The sequence below is a fragment of the Zootoca vivipara genome, chromosome 13, assembly GCF_965207765.1.
Source record: "Zootoca vivipara chromosome 13, rZooViv2.hap1.1, whole genome shotgun sequence".
Classification (NCBI taxonomy): Eukaryota; Metazoa; Chordata; class Lepidosauria; order Squamata; family Lacertidae; genus Zootoca; species Zootoca vivipara.
In genome coordinates this window covers 41232585-41247627 of record NC_142596.1, presented here as the reverse complement: position 1 = coordinate 41247627, position 15043 = coordinate 41232585, and the positions used below count along the sequence as shown (strand labels likewise).

At 40.2% G+C, this 15043-nt stretch overlaps 1 protein-coding gene and 1 long non-coding RNA gene across 13 annotated transcripts in view; one reads left to right on the top strand and one right to left on the bottom strand.

Moving 5' to 3' along the window:
* The window catches only part of SUN1 (Sad1 and UNC84 domain containing 1), a 54627-nt gene extending 44353 nt beyond the window's left edge, over positions 1-10274 (top strand). For all 12 annotated transcript variants that reach the window (XM_088657063.1, XM_035132248.3, XM_088657062.1 and 9 more), the window contains 7 exons: positions 348-486; positions 1109-1360; positions 3410-3494; positions 4932-5047; positions 6416-6583; positions 7137-7229; positions 8158-10274. In XM_088657063.1, coding sequence (XP_088513189.1) covers positions 348-486; positions 1109-1360; positions 3410-3494; positions 4932-5047; positions 6416-6583; positions 7137-7229; positions 8158-8271 — 967 coding nt within the window. In that variant the 3' untranslated portion in view covers positions 8272-10274. The remainder of the gene's footprint in view (positions 1-347; positions 487-1108; positions 1361-3409; positions 3495-4931; positions 5048-6415; positions 6584-7136; positions 7230-8157) is intronic.
* LOC148683703 (uncharacterized) lies at positions 1402-15029 on the bottom strand. Its single transcript, XR_015946867.1, has 2 exons — positions 14782-15029; positions 1402-2610 (listed from the first exon to the last, which is right to left on the bottom strand). It is a non-coding gene; the product is annotated as an uncharacterized LOC148683703 (long non-coding RNA).
* Between the last annotated feature and the right edge of the window lie 14 nt (positions 15030-15043).

Below are 15043 nucleotides of genomic sequence, written 5' to 3'. Positions count from 1 at the left end.
GGAGTACTTAAACTGAAAGTACTCAAACCGAAGCATACTTAAACCAAGGTATGACTGTAGATAAATAGATACTGCTCTGGCAGGAAGGTATACAGCGTTTCCATGCGCTGCTCTGGTTTCTGTGTTCCGTTGCGCCAGAAACGGCTTAGTCATGCTGGCCACATGACCTGGAAAAACTGCGGACAAACGCCAGCTCCCTCGGCCTGTAAAGCGAGATGAGCGCCACAACCCCAGAGTCGTCCGCGACTGGACTTAACTGTCAGGGGTCCTTTACCTTTACCTTTAGATCTGTTACTAATAGTTCTGATGTTTGAATTTTGTCTTTTATTATCTTTTTGTGCTATCAGTGACACTGATGAACAAAACAAGCATCTGTTATCCAAGATTAAACACCTAGAACTTGAGTTGGCTCACATGAAATCAGAACTGCTAAGTTCACAGGGTTTGAAAACTTGCTGCGACAGAATGGATACCCTTCATGAAAAGGTAAGTTCAAAAGGAGACTTCCCTGATTGAAGTTTAATACGTTGTATTTGTACACCCAGTTCTGAGAAAGCATTTTGTGTCCAAGGTATGATTCCTGGAGGGATTGATTTGCCGAGTAGCATATGATTGTGTCTGTTTAGCTTACTCAAAATACAACACCATAAGATGCAATTGGTTTCACGACTTTACAGGACTGTCTACAAGCAGGAGACTGGCCTACTCAATTTCTGTGGGCAGGCACTGGCGTATAGTTATTTAGAATTTTCTTTTGGCTCTCTCTGTCATTCCATTTGAAGATCATGGTAAATGGGATTAAAGGCTGTAGATCTGGGATCCAAAGGGCAGATTAGGCCCACAGAAGGGGTTTACAGAAGCCCAGTGGAATTTCTGACTTGTTTCTTTTGAATAGTTAACACGAATGACTATGACAGAGGGGAATTGTTTGTTGCCTAACTTAGTGTATTAAAACATAATGTTGAAGCACCTCAACTTTTATGTTTCAGCAGTCTGATTGTTGGGAATAGCAGGAAACTAAAATAAGTATGGGTGTTAAGAGAACATTATTCTAATTGGAAAGTGATGCAAAGCCAGTGATATAACTTGCCATATGATATGTTTCTAGGTAGATGCCCAAGTTAAAGAATCAGTCAATACGCTTTTTGGCAACCAACAAGGAGACTTGCCAGAATCGTTGCTTCAGTGGCTAACATCCAAATTTGTGAGCAAGAGTGACTTGCAAAATTTGTTACAAGATCTGGAGTTGCACATCCTCAAGAACATAACTCTCCACATGTCTGTCGCAAATACAAAGTCAACTTCAGAGGTTGTAACTAGCATTGTGAATGAGGCTGGGATTTCAGGCATCACAGAAGCGGTAAGTAAGACGAAAAATATTGCACACTTCCACTAAAACTCTAGATTGCACTTTTATGCATTTCATTTTTAAGACAGTGCCATTCATCTTTAACTAGAAATGTTTTGCAGGAGAAAGATAAGAGCAAATATTTTAGATAAATGATAAAAAGATGGAGATGGAGACAGTCCATGTTTTTGTCTATTAACATAAATTTAATTTAGTGTGGTATGATTTTGTATTGTTTTTTTTTTTACTTTGGCCCTAAGGACTCTTACTTTGAATGTCAGTTTTTTAAATAATGCAGCGTCCCATACCTTTGCATACGAATAATCCAGATTACAATTGCAAAATTCTGAATCATGCTGCAGTAATAGAGTGTCCAACTAATTCCTTGCTGTACATTGTAGTGTCTTTAAGGAGTGCCAGTTGTGGAGAAGGTGTATCCTGGCATTTTATAGTAGTTCCAGTTTCATAGAGTACTGCATCCCCAAAGCATTTAACTTTTGGGCAATCCCACCATACCGTAAATGCAAGCACATCTCAACATTTTGGCGAGGAACCAGTACTCATGTAAAATAGTCTATGTGGTGTTAAGTACAGTTTGTGAATTGACTTTAATGTGAGTTCTTTGTTCCTCACTTTGTCAGAACGAAATGTTAGTCCTGCTCCAGTATTTGAAATTATAATTATAATTTCATCAATGTCATTAGATGATGATACCTTGGATCCAAAGTTACTCTTCAATGAATGGAAGAGTCTATGAACTTGTGGAAGCTCACATTGGCAGAAGTGAAGGAGGCAATTTTTCAGTGATTCCTCTTTCTCTCTGTGCCGCACCTCATTCTGTTCTGAAGGATCCTGCAAGGAGTGCTGCAGGAGAAAGGGAGAATCAACAAAATCGCCTCTCTATCCCCATGCCATTGCTCCCAACTTTCAACCACTAGAAACATCCCATGAACAAAGATCCACTTCCAATAACATGGGATCCAAGTCACTGACTGTGATGTCGTGTTGGGAACGAACTTTGCAGCTGGCTTGTAGAAACGAATGCTTTGCTACCAATACCAGTCCTAATTTTGTAGACCTCTGCCCATGTTAATAATGTCTGGCCTTTGCAGAAGTTGGTCTTTCTCTTCTTTCTTCTTCTTTTTTAAAGCTTTCCTTATCTAGTCATTTGCAGATAATTATTACCCAACACAAATTCCTAGGCTAGTGTCTATGTACAATTCTGAGAAGGTGATGTCTTGAGGGCTTGCTGGGTTATAAAGCTGGAAAGAAAAAATAAAAGGCATATAAAATAAATCCTGATGAAGGATTTATTTGAAATTTATATATCACGTTTTCTGCCAATAAGAGCGGCACTCAAGGTAGATATGCAATATAATTAAATAATGTAATCAAGGTAATGTAACAAACACAAACATGATTTAAAAATCTAATTATCAGATTAGAATGCTTAAAAATTAAAAATGCAGCTAGAGAAACATCAATAAAATTCCAGCCATAAAAAGGAAAACCAGCCCCATTCATTCTGAATGGGATTTCATAAAGAGGACAGCACCTCCATATTGACTGTATTGGTTACTGCTCAGGAGTACAATTTGTACTATTGAACACTAATGCAATTCATAGTTCTGGCATTGATGGTTAAAACTTAATCGCCTGAGGCTTTGTCACATCAAAGACCAGATTTGCCCATATGTTGCTTCAAAGACTAGTTTGCCCAAGCCTTAAAGTTAAGATTGGCCTTGAAGGCCCTCTTTGTCCCACCCTCTACTGGGAATACAGTTGGTAGGCATTAGGAACAGGTGGTGTCACAGGCACCCTCTGTTTACATTCTTATACTGGTTGCATGAACTTTTTCTTAATTCAGAGAGACATTTTTTGGGGAATATATATATATATATATATAGAGAGAGAGAGAGAGAGAGAGAGAGAGAGAGAGAGAGAGAGAGAGAATGCTGTATAAAATAATTCTATGGCAAAAGCACTTGACATCAGTGTGTCAGAATGCTGAAATACAGTGCTTACTCTCAATTTCTCATATTCTTCTTACTATATTTGCAGCAAGCACGCATTATTGTCAATAATGCACTGAAGCTCTTTTCACAAGACAAGACTGGCATGGTTGACTTTGCCTTGGAATCTGGAGGTAAGTTCTGAGGGGATATTGCCTGTCTTAAACCAGAGGTGTTGAGCAACCATTTAAATAATTTAAATTTTTTGCGCTGATCTTCATTACAGATAGTAAGTTTTGCTGGCTCTTGGAGTCTTTCCTGTTGTGGCCCCCAAACCATTTAACTTTTTCCCTGAGTGTATTTGACTACCACCTAAAATAGCAGAGAGGAACCTTGGGCCTGGGGGGGCCAAATGCAGTATTCCAGGCTTCTCTTTCTGGCCCTTGGAGCTCTCACCAGCAGGGCACAACCCCTCCTTACCCTCTACCATCTCTCCCCCAGGCCACAGGCCACACTTCTCACTCAGCTTCACACCCTCCTTGAGTACTACAGAATTATACTAATTATAACTTGCTACTTCTTTTGTTTCATTTTGTAGTTTTCAGTGCCAGTTTTGCTTGATTTTAAATGGATTTGTTTTGTAAGATGCCTTCAGGGCACTTGTCAAAAGGCTGGAGTATAAATCACCAAAATAAATTAATAAATAAATAAATAAATATAGAATACTTCATCCCATAACAGGCTTTAGCTCAGAGACTAATAGAGTTTGTGTGTAAGAAGCTCAGACATAAGAAAAGTGGGTGGAGACAGCTTGGGAAATATGGCCTGGGCACACTTGGAGATTAACGGCTAGTTGCATTGAGGAAAGAAGAATTCACTCTTGATTCTGCAGTTATGGGAATCTAAAAATGTTCTTTAAATCAATCACTAGGAAAGCTAAAATTCTCCAACTGAAAACCTCTTTCTACCTGGTTTAGAAAGGAAACGTGGTCAGTTGAGTCATGGTTGAGATTAGCACTCCTCTTGTTAGCTGAACTTATTTCCTTTAAAAATCTATCTTGTGTAGACAGATACCTGTTTGGACATCTGGGTGGCTTATAGCAATATATGTATATGGTTAATTTAAGAAGGATATACGGATGATTATTGTATCCTAAATGTGAGCCAACAGTGGGTTTTGTTTTCCCTAACTTTTTCCCTTTGTTTTTCTTTTTCTTTGTAAATTTGCTTTTAAGAATTATTTTTTAAAAATAGGATATTTTTGCCTAGTGTTCAGGTGGGGGGGAATGTAAATAATTCACTGCCAAGAAGGGGAGAGGTGGGAGAAGGGGGAGCACATGTTTGAAAAGCTAGTTCCTAATTGCTCAACCACAGTTAAGAGCGGAAAAGCCAGCTCTGTCTGTACCACCAGCCCTTGGACTCTAGATTATTAGAGCAAGGAAGGTGAGGCTGTGCTGCTTTATAAAGGAGAAAACAGACTGTTGTCCAGCAGCTAGAGTTTGTGCTGGCTGCCCTGTCTGTAGTCCACCAAAGCATAGTTGGCTGCCAAGGGTTGAAAATGAAGAGGCACACGCAGAGTAAGTGTGCACTGTCTTATTAACAAACCTGAATAGTTTCCTTGTTTCTTCAAGGTGGCAGTATTTTGAGTACTCGCTGTTCAGAGACGTACGAAACCAAAACAGCTCTAATTAGTCTCTTTGGAATTCCTTTGTGGTACTTCTCTCAATCTCCTCGTGTAGTGATCCAGGTAATTAAAAGGCTAGTGATATTTAAAACACTTGGGAAACATATTTTCCCTGTTAAAGGCACAAGTTGCTCAAGGCTTTTGTCCAGAAGGGTTTCTCTGTCAACAGGAAAGGTAATTTCTGCTTTGTGCAGCAGTATCTTGGCTTCCTCACATCTTGTTGGCATCCTGGCATCAGCTTCTTTCTGTCTGTGCTCATGGAATAAGAATGAATTTTGTGCCAATATTGGATGAGCTAACCTTGGTGTCACTTAGTTTCCATCTCTTGTTAGCTTTTCTTCCAGAATCTCTGGCAAGAATTCCATGAAGGTGCATTTGTATGTTGACTGTTGCTCAGTTCCTTACCACTGAGATGCTTTGCAGCTAAATTTGTGCACTCTTCAGAACCCAAGCCATTTAAATGTTGATTTGCTTTCTGAAACAATGTTACAGTCATGAGTTCTGACATCTAGTATGTCCCGTGTGTGCACATTCTTGAAGTATAGCTGTTCCATAGGAATATATACCCTTATACAGCCAGGACAGTTGTCATTGCCCCAACACTGAGCTGCTTTTGTTAGCTATTTCATAAATTTTTATGCACTAGATTGTAAAAAACACCAGTAGTTTTCAAACTGTGCACACAGGAAGACTGTGACTTCTCAGGGTGCTCAATGAGAAGATTAGTAAAACTGCTTGCCCACCAATATGCATATTCTGCAGTGTTCATGTACAGGGGTATTGAGCATGCAGCAGGTCTGGATAAAAGGCAGAACATGGCTTGTTGGCTCCTGAGGTGGTGGTGGTTTTTTTCAAGAATGCTGGACTAGAAGCCTGATCCAGTCCTTAAAAAAGAGAGTACATTTAGGGTGACAATGCAGATCAGTCATACCTCTTGCTTTTTAACTATAAAATCTACAAGTAGACTGTGGGGATTCTAGCTTAAAAACAAAACAAGGAGACAGATCACACCAAACTAAGGCCAGCCGATAATTATTTTAGGAGACACAGTTAGTTTAGAGAAGATGATGGTGAAACCCAACAGGCCTCAAACATGGCACACAAATCCCTTTCAATAGGTAGATTGCCCAAAACAGACAATACAGTGTAGAAAGTTTTAAAACCACTGAATTATGCAACAAAGTTATATCTCAGGTTTCTTAAAGGAAGCTATTTCAGATTATAATTGCTTCACATTTTTTATGATGATGCCACGCGGCGTTATTATGTTGCTGAACTTCCGTTATCATAATTTTGTGCTGCTGAGATACATGACTTAAAAGATATGCACCATCTAAGGAAATTATGCAATTTCTCAGTATAAGCTTTGTTCACGTTATAATGTCAGATCTTATTAATGGAACTGCAACTTTTTTTATTTCTTCCCTTAAGCCTGACATGTATCCTGGAAACTGCTGGGCTTTCAAAGGATCACAGGGATATCTGGTTGTCAGGCTTTCCATGATGATCTACCCTACAGCCTTCACCCTGGAACACATACCAAAAACACTTTCACCAACAGGCAATATTACCAGTGCTCCAAAGGATTTCTCAGTATATGTAAGATTTATACCTCTGTGTCTTGATTTATCACCTACCCTGTCCCTGATGTGCCTGCTTCAGAACTTTTCCCTTGGGAACTGTATTTGACATATGTACAAGCAGCTGTAAGAGCAGACTGTTCTAATTAGCTTTTCAGTGTACCCAGATATATAACATAAAAGACTTTTCAGTAAAACAAAGAAATGAAAAGAACAGGAGATCACACTTTCAACCTAATACATTTTGTGTTAAAATTAAAGTAGAAAGTCAAGATGTGCGGTTTATAAAGGTTACTCTTGCATACAGACCACATTTCAGCCATTTCTAGTATTTTACATTGCAATTATCCTGAGACTTCGTGGTGGTCTTTGTGGAAATCAAAGTAGAAAATTCATATTTTTCTTATCCTAAAAATATTCATGGTGTATGTGGGATATGTTGTGTGTCCTACTTGCTTTTATTGTGATCTTGTCTTTTAGTAGGGACTGAGAGAGATTGAAATTAAAACTGAATCTTATAGTTACCTTCTCTGGTGAGAATTCAGAATAATATTAAACATTTGTGTTGGCAGGGTCTTGAAAGTGAGTATGAACAAGAGGGCGTACTTCTTGGGCAATATATTTATGATCAAGATGGAGAGCCATTACAGATGTTTCAAGTAACGGTATGTCAATATTAGTACAAAGCCTATCTGCCTTTAGGCTTCTTTATTTTACACTCTTGGAGGCATTGACATGTAATTGTGGAATGCAAATAGTACCGGTATTACTTTGGATTTGCTCCTGTAAAGCAAAGAAGCTACATCATGCATGTGACAAATAAAATGTGAAAGTCTGGTTTGCTCCAGTCTTGCATATAAGCCCAAAGAGAGTTTTACTAGCATACTTACTGCTCATTCACAGAAATCTTAAAGTAGCACAAGGCTTTCCAAACTGGAGGAAATTTGCATTTCAATTCCCCTAACTGCAAATTCTCCCCTCCTCTAATATCACATAAATTGATCTGTGGAGAATTGTTGGCCCCGCCTTTTTGCATGGGCTTGATGGATTTTTGACCTATTTTGACTGCAATAGTGCATGTAAAGTTGAATGCAAAGGAAGTTGTAGCAACAGTTATTGATACAACATTGTAATCCTGCTTCTTTTAAGGACAAAATACTGAAAAGCTAATGGTTGTGTCCAATACTGGTCCTGCTCAAAGTAAACCCATTGAAGTTAATGAACATGACTAAGGGTTGCTAGGTCCTGCTGAGAAGAGACCCACTGAAATTAAGAATCCTAAGTTATTCACATCCACTGACTTCAGCAGGTCTACTCTGTGTAGGACTAGCACTGGATACCACCCTAACTTATGTCCATTAATTTCATTGAATGCTGTGAGTAGGTTTTGGGTACAACCATAAGCACCCTTTTAGTCCAATTTATTGCAATAAGAAATAACTGGCGTGAGTTATGTGGTTAACAAGGGCTGGACTGAATTCATAGCATTTAACATAACAATAGAATTTATTCTACAGATAAATTACTTTTAAAATAAGTTAAAATAAGTTATCTGCTAAGTTCTAACTTCTTCCTCATCCTTTATTTTTTTAGGAGACAACTGAAAAACCATTCCAGATAGTGGAGCTAAGAATTTTTTCTAACTGGGGCCATACAGAGTACACTTGCCTCTATCGGTTTAGAGTGCACGGGAGACCTGCTGAATGAATCCTATGTACCCTTTCCAACTTCTTGATGTATATTTTTTTCTGTTTATATGTATATAAAGGGAAAGCCTGGAACACTGGAATTCTTAAAAGATACACGATGGGCTGCAGGTTCCAAGTTCTTGGCTAAGTATAGAAGACTGCCAACAGAATTGTATATCAAACCAAACGGTTATTTGCTCAGATGCTCAGCTTGTACCTTCCAGACAGCTTTATATTTTTATCGTGTTCATTCTAAGAAAAATACTGCATGCCAACCGCTCTCATTTGCAAAACTCAGTTAACAAGCTAGTAAATATCTATTTTATTACTTTGCAATATAAGCTTTTTAAAAACTTCTTTTTTGGCAGCTAGGAATCTGTTTTCATTGTGGGGGCTCACCTTCCCCACTTATACGATTTTAAAAACAACAACCGTGGATGCAGTTTACCATATTCTGCAGTTAAATAGTTTCCAGTCACTTTGACGGGGTTTGCATGTGGTTCCAGCACAAGCCTTCTTTAAGGGATGGAGACTTGTGTGGCACCAGTAGTTGCTGCATTGCCTTTTGGCCACAACCTCCCAGACCTGGTGCCACTTCACATACTTTAAATTCTCAGCAGGATTTGACACCAGTGTTGTGCTTTTGAGGGAAAGGTTTTGATTTCATCTGAAATTTTCTAAGAAGATCTTGCTAAAAGACACATTTGGTAAGAATATATTATGTTTTAATGTTACAGATAGGAAAGGAATAGAGCCAGAAGTCTATTCGGACTGGTAACTAAACTGGAAAAACAAGAGAGAAAAGCATCATTAACAGGTGTTTTAAACATAAATGGCTTTAAATTTTGATTTTTAAAAAAACTTTCCTTTTAAGCAAGTTGATGGTTACAGTAGCTAATAGTAGTTGAATGAATTAGAAGGTTTCCGTGAGTGTTAAGTACAAATTTGGCCAAGCGTTACAGCGTAATATCAACAGAAGTAGATGCTGAATAAAGGAGAAAGAGGTCTCATCAATAAGAAATGGCCTGAACAGGATGGAATTAGTATGGCTTACAAGAGTAGATGCTGAGCGATGGGAAATAATAAGGAAGTGGAAGTGGAACCAGAATTAAAAGGATGATGCCAGAAATGCTAAACCTCAGATGAGGCAACAGGCAACCATGTTTCATCCCTGGGGCTTATTCACACATTCTCTTTTGTGCAGTTTAATATCCCAAGCCTCATTGGGTATTCTGGGGTTGCTGCTAATCTCTGGAAAGCCAGAGGAAACTTCACAAGATTGAATGTTGTTGAAACCTCAGGGGCAAAGTTTTGACACCACTTCTCCCAAAACAACTGTTTATTTAAAAAAACACCCACACAGTAACATGGTTATGAACTTCAGGACAGAAACGGAAGTTTTCCTAGAGCTCTTGTTACACATGGAACTTGTTGCATGCCCCAACAACTTGACATCTTTTAAATTGGAATTATTATTAGAAACCTTCCTTAGGAAAAAGATTCCTGAAAGTGGTGGTGTGTGAAATTCTTAACTTGCGTTTCACTTTTTTTGGAAAGTTTATAATAATTGTTCTTTTGGGAACGACAAGATGGAGAGTTAATGTATGTTGCACAAAGAGTCCTCAAATATTTATAGAGAGTTTTATTTCCAGAAGACCATTTGCTCGCCTAAGTTCAGCTAGAAACAGAACCAATGGCCTATTGAGAATAGTTTGTTAAAACCTGTACAGCTGTTTCATAAACTGTAGGTTAAATATATAAATCAGAATTATCCTGTATAAATCCAAATGGGGGAAGTTGACGGGGTGGGGAATATTTTGCATAACACTAACTTATTTTTTAAAGACGTGAGATAGGACTTTGTGCAATGTATTTTTGTAAATGCTTTTTTCAAAATATTTGTCTCTGGTATCCTTTGCTGCCTCCAAACTGACAAGAAGCTATTGAAAATGTTTTAAGAGTTTAACTTTTGGAAAGTGCATGTAATATTTGGAACTAAGTAATAAAAGTTTTCTTTTTTTCCCCTTTTGGTATTTATGCTGAAAGCCTCTTGTAATAACTTGGTAATTTTTAAAGTCGCTAAAGGCAGCTGGCAGTCATCTTATTTAAGTGCAAAGTGACTTGTTTCAGGACAATCTGGTCTATGATTGTTGCCCAGCACACAGCACAGTTATGTAAGTTAATAGAAAAGCAATGTGCCACACCACTTAAGCTACTACATAAATAGTCTTGGAAAGGATTCAGCAAACTTGGAGAGGATGGAACTTTCGATGGTTATTAGCCTTGATAGTTAAAGGTAACCCCCATCTGCAAAGGCCCACTCCCTCTGATGACCAGACTTTCAGGTACAAATAGGACAGCTGTCACTCATTCCGCACCTCTGACCTTTCCAGAGCAATCTGGTTGACAACAACTACCAGACTCAGAACGCTAAACTAGAGGGTCTTGGGTCCAATTCAGTATGGCATTTTCTTCTTCTGGTTCTCTTTGCCTATCTCTGCACCAAATGCTCTGCCTTCCTCCCCAAAATTATGCAGAAAGTATATTATGGATGTACTTTTGTTCACGTTTTATAGATCCAAGGGCATGTAGAATTTGCTGTGTGTCTTGTGTGAAGGAAACACACAACCATGCAAGAATTAAATCAGGGGTCCCCAGACTTACCGGGCTTCAGGCCGGTGCCTGCTGCGCCGACCGCGCGGAGGGCAGGGGAGTGCGCGCGCAGCGGGCCGGAGGCGGGGGAGTGCGCGCCCGTGCGCATGCGCACACGCACACGGTCGGAAAAAAATCACCAAAAATCGCTTCTGCGCATGCGTATGGGCCTCCCCCGACCTGGAAGTGCACCGGAAATGACCTCTTCTGGGTCGGGAGAGGCCCATACGCATGTGCACAAAGGATTTTCGGCGATTTCCACCCGTTTTTGAAGATCGCCGCCGCGCCGCGCGCCGTAAGAGCGGGCAGCGGGGGTCGTCGCGGGCCGGATTGGGAGGCCAATTGGGCCGCATCCAGCCCGGGGGCCGTAGTCTGGGGACCCCTGAATTAAATTTTATATAAAAGTTCAAAAAATGCTTTTACTTTTTAAATTACTACTGGTTTGCTACTAAATACCTGCATGTATCCTGATTTTGCTCCAAGGAGCTCAAGCACAGCTACACCCCCTCCTCCTTTTTATCCTCATGACAACCCTGCAGTGTTTTTGCACAGTGCTTAAGTCTGTACCCAGTATCATATTACATAGTTTGTGAGGATTCATTGGAGTCATACTAGGAGAGATCAGTGATTGGGCATCTGTATGCTTTCTCCAACCCAACAGCTTTGGGGAAGGAGCTATTCTAGACTGAGGAAATCATAGAAGAGACCATGGGCCATCCAGTCCAGCCCCCTGCCAAGCAGGAAACACCATCAAAGCATTCCTGACAGATGGCTGTCAAGTCTCCGCTTAAAGACCTCCAAAGGAGGAGACTCCACCACACTCCTTGGCAGCAAATTCCACTGTTGAACAGCTCTTACTGTCTGGAAGTTCTTCCTAATGTTTAGGTGGAAACTCCTTTCTTGTAGTTTGAATCCATTGCTCCGTGTCCGCTTCTCTGGAGCAGCAGAAAACAACCTTTCTCCCTCCTCTACAGTATATGACATCCTTTTATATATTTGAACATGGCTATCATATCACCCCTTAACCTTCTCTTCTCCAGGCTAAACATACCCAGCTCCCTAAGCCGTTCCTCATAAGGCATCGTTTTCAGGCCTTTGACCATTTTGGTTGCCCTCCTCTGGACATGTTCCAGCTTGTCAGTATCCTTCTTGAACCGTGGTGCCCAGAACTGGACACAGTACTCCAGGTGAGGTCTGACCAGAGCAGAATACAGTGGTACTATTACTTCCCTAGATCTAGATGCTATACTCCTATTGAAGCAGCCCAGAATTGCATTGGCTTTTTTAGCTGCTGCATCACACTGGTGACTCATGTCAAGTTTGTGGTCTACCAAGACTCCTGGATCCTTTTCACATGTACTGCTCTCAAGCCAGGTGTCACCCATCCTGTATTTGTGCCTTTCATTTTTTTTGCCCAAGTATAGTACTTTACATTTCTCCTTGTTAAAATTCATCTTGTTTGCTTTGGCCCAGTTGTCTAATCTGTTAAGGTCATTTTGAAGTGTGATCCTGTCCTCTGGGGTGTTAGCCACCCCTCCCAATTTGGTGTCATCTGCAAACTTGCTCAGGATGCCCTCAAGCCCATCATCTAAGTCATTGATAAAAATGTTGAATAAGACTGGGGCCAAGACAGAACCCTGTGGCACCCCACTAGTCACTTCTCTCCAGGATGAAGAGGAGCCATTGATGAGCACCCTTTGGGTTTGGTCAGACAGCCAGTTACAAATCCACTGAATGGTAGCATTGTCTAGCCTGCATTTTACTAGCTTCTTTACAAGAATATCATGGGGCACCTTGTCAAAGGCCTTGCTGAAATCAAGATAGGCTATCCACAGCATTCCCTTCATCTACCAGGCTTGTAATTCTGTCAAAAAATGAGATCAGATTAGTCTGACATGACCTATTTTTCAGAAACCCATTCTCACTTTTAGTGATCACAGTGTTTCTTTCTAGGTGCTCACAGACTGCTTAATGATCTGCTCTAGAATCTTTCCTGGTATTGATGTCAGGCTGACTGGGCGGTAATTGTTTGGGTCCTCTCTTTTCTATTGCAGTGGAAAGATTAAGAGAGAACTGGTGATTGCCCTGCAAGCTGGGACCCTGCCCAGCTGCATAATAAGAACTGGAGAGAAGGAAACATCAGGAGATCCAGTCATGGATCTCCTGCAGCTCTTCTAGCTTTGTCCTCTTGTCTCCTCTTTCTGGAAATGAGGAGTAGCATTAATGCAAAATGAAACATCTGTTTTAATTAATCTGTTCAAGTCAGGTACTGAACATATGTACAGTAAATAAAAATGGATTCAGGGGAACATTTTCAGAATGCTTTAGTATGGAAGTTTTTTTGTTTAATTGTCACAGTTTAAAGCTGTTGTGTACTAATGAAGCATATCTATCACCTTGACATTGTTGCTTTCCAAAGAGGGAGCAAATATGCAAGTTGGTTGCTAACTGCAGGAGAGAAAACTAAAATTGCTTAGTTGTGCCTGTGAGATTTGAAATTTATTGCCCTTATAAAAACCTGACTCTGTTGGAAACAAATAGTATGCTTGAAACATGTTCAGAATATAACAAATAGGACAGGTGTGGCTTCTTCTGCCACATTTTTATTAGAGTAATTTAGCCACATGTCTGTTTACAGAGATACACCCAGTACCAATGTTGTTCGTTTCAATTGTGTTGGTAGTTTAACAGGTTCAGTTTCCATGGCCTGTCATTACTGATGAAGGTAGATGTTTCCTGGGTACTTCCCAAATAAGAAGCAATGTCTCGTAAGTCGGAAGCAGTTCTGGATGAATTGCATTATTGTGTGCAACTCCATTTATTTTTATTTTTATTATTTTTATTATAAAAAACTGGCTCGATTGTCAATATAGAATGAATGCTGTGAGGTTTCCCACACATCCAACATGCACTCCATCCACATTTTAGCTTTTACAAGATTCTATTACATGCTTCTTCGGTGTCTAAAACATTTTAAATAATAAAGCCAATGAGTCAGAAACTGGAAGAGCATTGCGGCAGATGGGGAAAAGAAAGGAGTTACCTTGCTGCTCTTCTCTACTTAAAATAAGTTCTGGATTAATATTCTGTAGAGTGGTGTGTAGGTGAAGCACAAGGGAGCTTCAGACAAATCTTATGTGTGAGGAGGGGTGGGGTGTTGTGCTGGGTATCTCTGTTGTCCAGAATATATTTTTGTTTAATTTGATCCACATAGCCCAAGTATCAAAATGAAACTTCCTATGACAAAGGCATAAAAACGAAACCAAGCCAAAACAAACCAAGGCTGGCATGGGATGTTACATTCACAAGAAAAAAAATGTATACCGGTATTTGCAGTAAGATACAGAGAAATGAAGAGTACCATCATAGCGAACGAGAGAATGAGGTATACGGAAACCTAAGCCTAAACCTATAACAGAAACCATCTGATACACAAGGAGTACCAATAAAAAGGCTACTATGTTCAACCAGTTAGATGTTACCTATCCTACGGCTATGGAAGAGGAAAGTGTAATTTTTCTTTTTTATGTATTCAATGAAATCCCAACAAAAAGATTAAAGAGGTTTTTCCTTTCAAAAGACGAGGAAATTTCTCATGTAATGCAATTTCCCAAATATTATTTCACCATAACGTGGTGTTAAATTAAAAATGTTCTCCATCTTTGGGTAATCGGTAGGCTTGCAGGGGGGGGGGAGGTAATTTAACAAATCTTTTAATTTTTGTATCTTGATATTCTCTCCTTCAAAAAAAAAAACCAATTTGGGCAAGAGTAAAATGTTTTCTTTTAAGATCTTATTTATGTCACCAGAAGCCTTCCGCCAAAATCGCTGCACCCCCCCCCCCTATCAGTCCCACCAAAGGTGGTAGTAGGTCTACCTTGATTCTACCAACCCCTCCAGGAATCCGAAGAGGCGCTCGAGGGACATGCGAGAGGATTGAATCATAGAACAGGAAGGAACCACGAGGGTCATCTCGTCCAACCCCCTTGCAGGCAACGTCGTCATGGAGACGCCGCTGGAAAAGACGTGTCATCTGAGGCGCGCGCCGAGCGACGTCGGACGTCACACTCGGAAACGCCGGGGGTGGGGCTCGTTTGCGTGCGCGTGTCCCTCGGCGGCCGCCTTCCTCCCGACCGCCG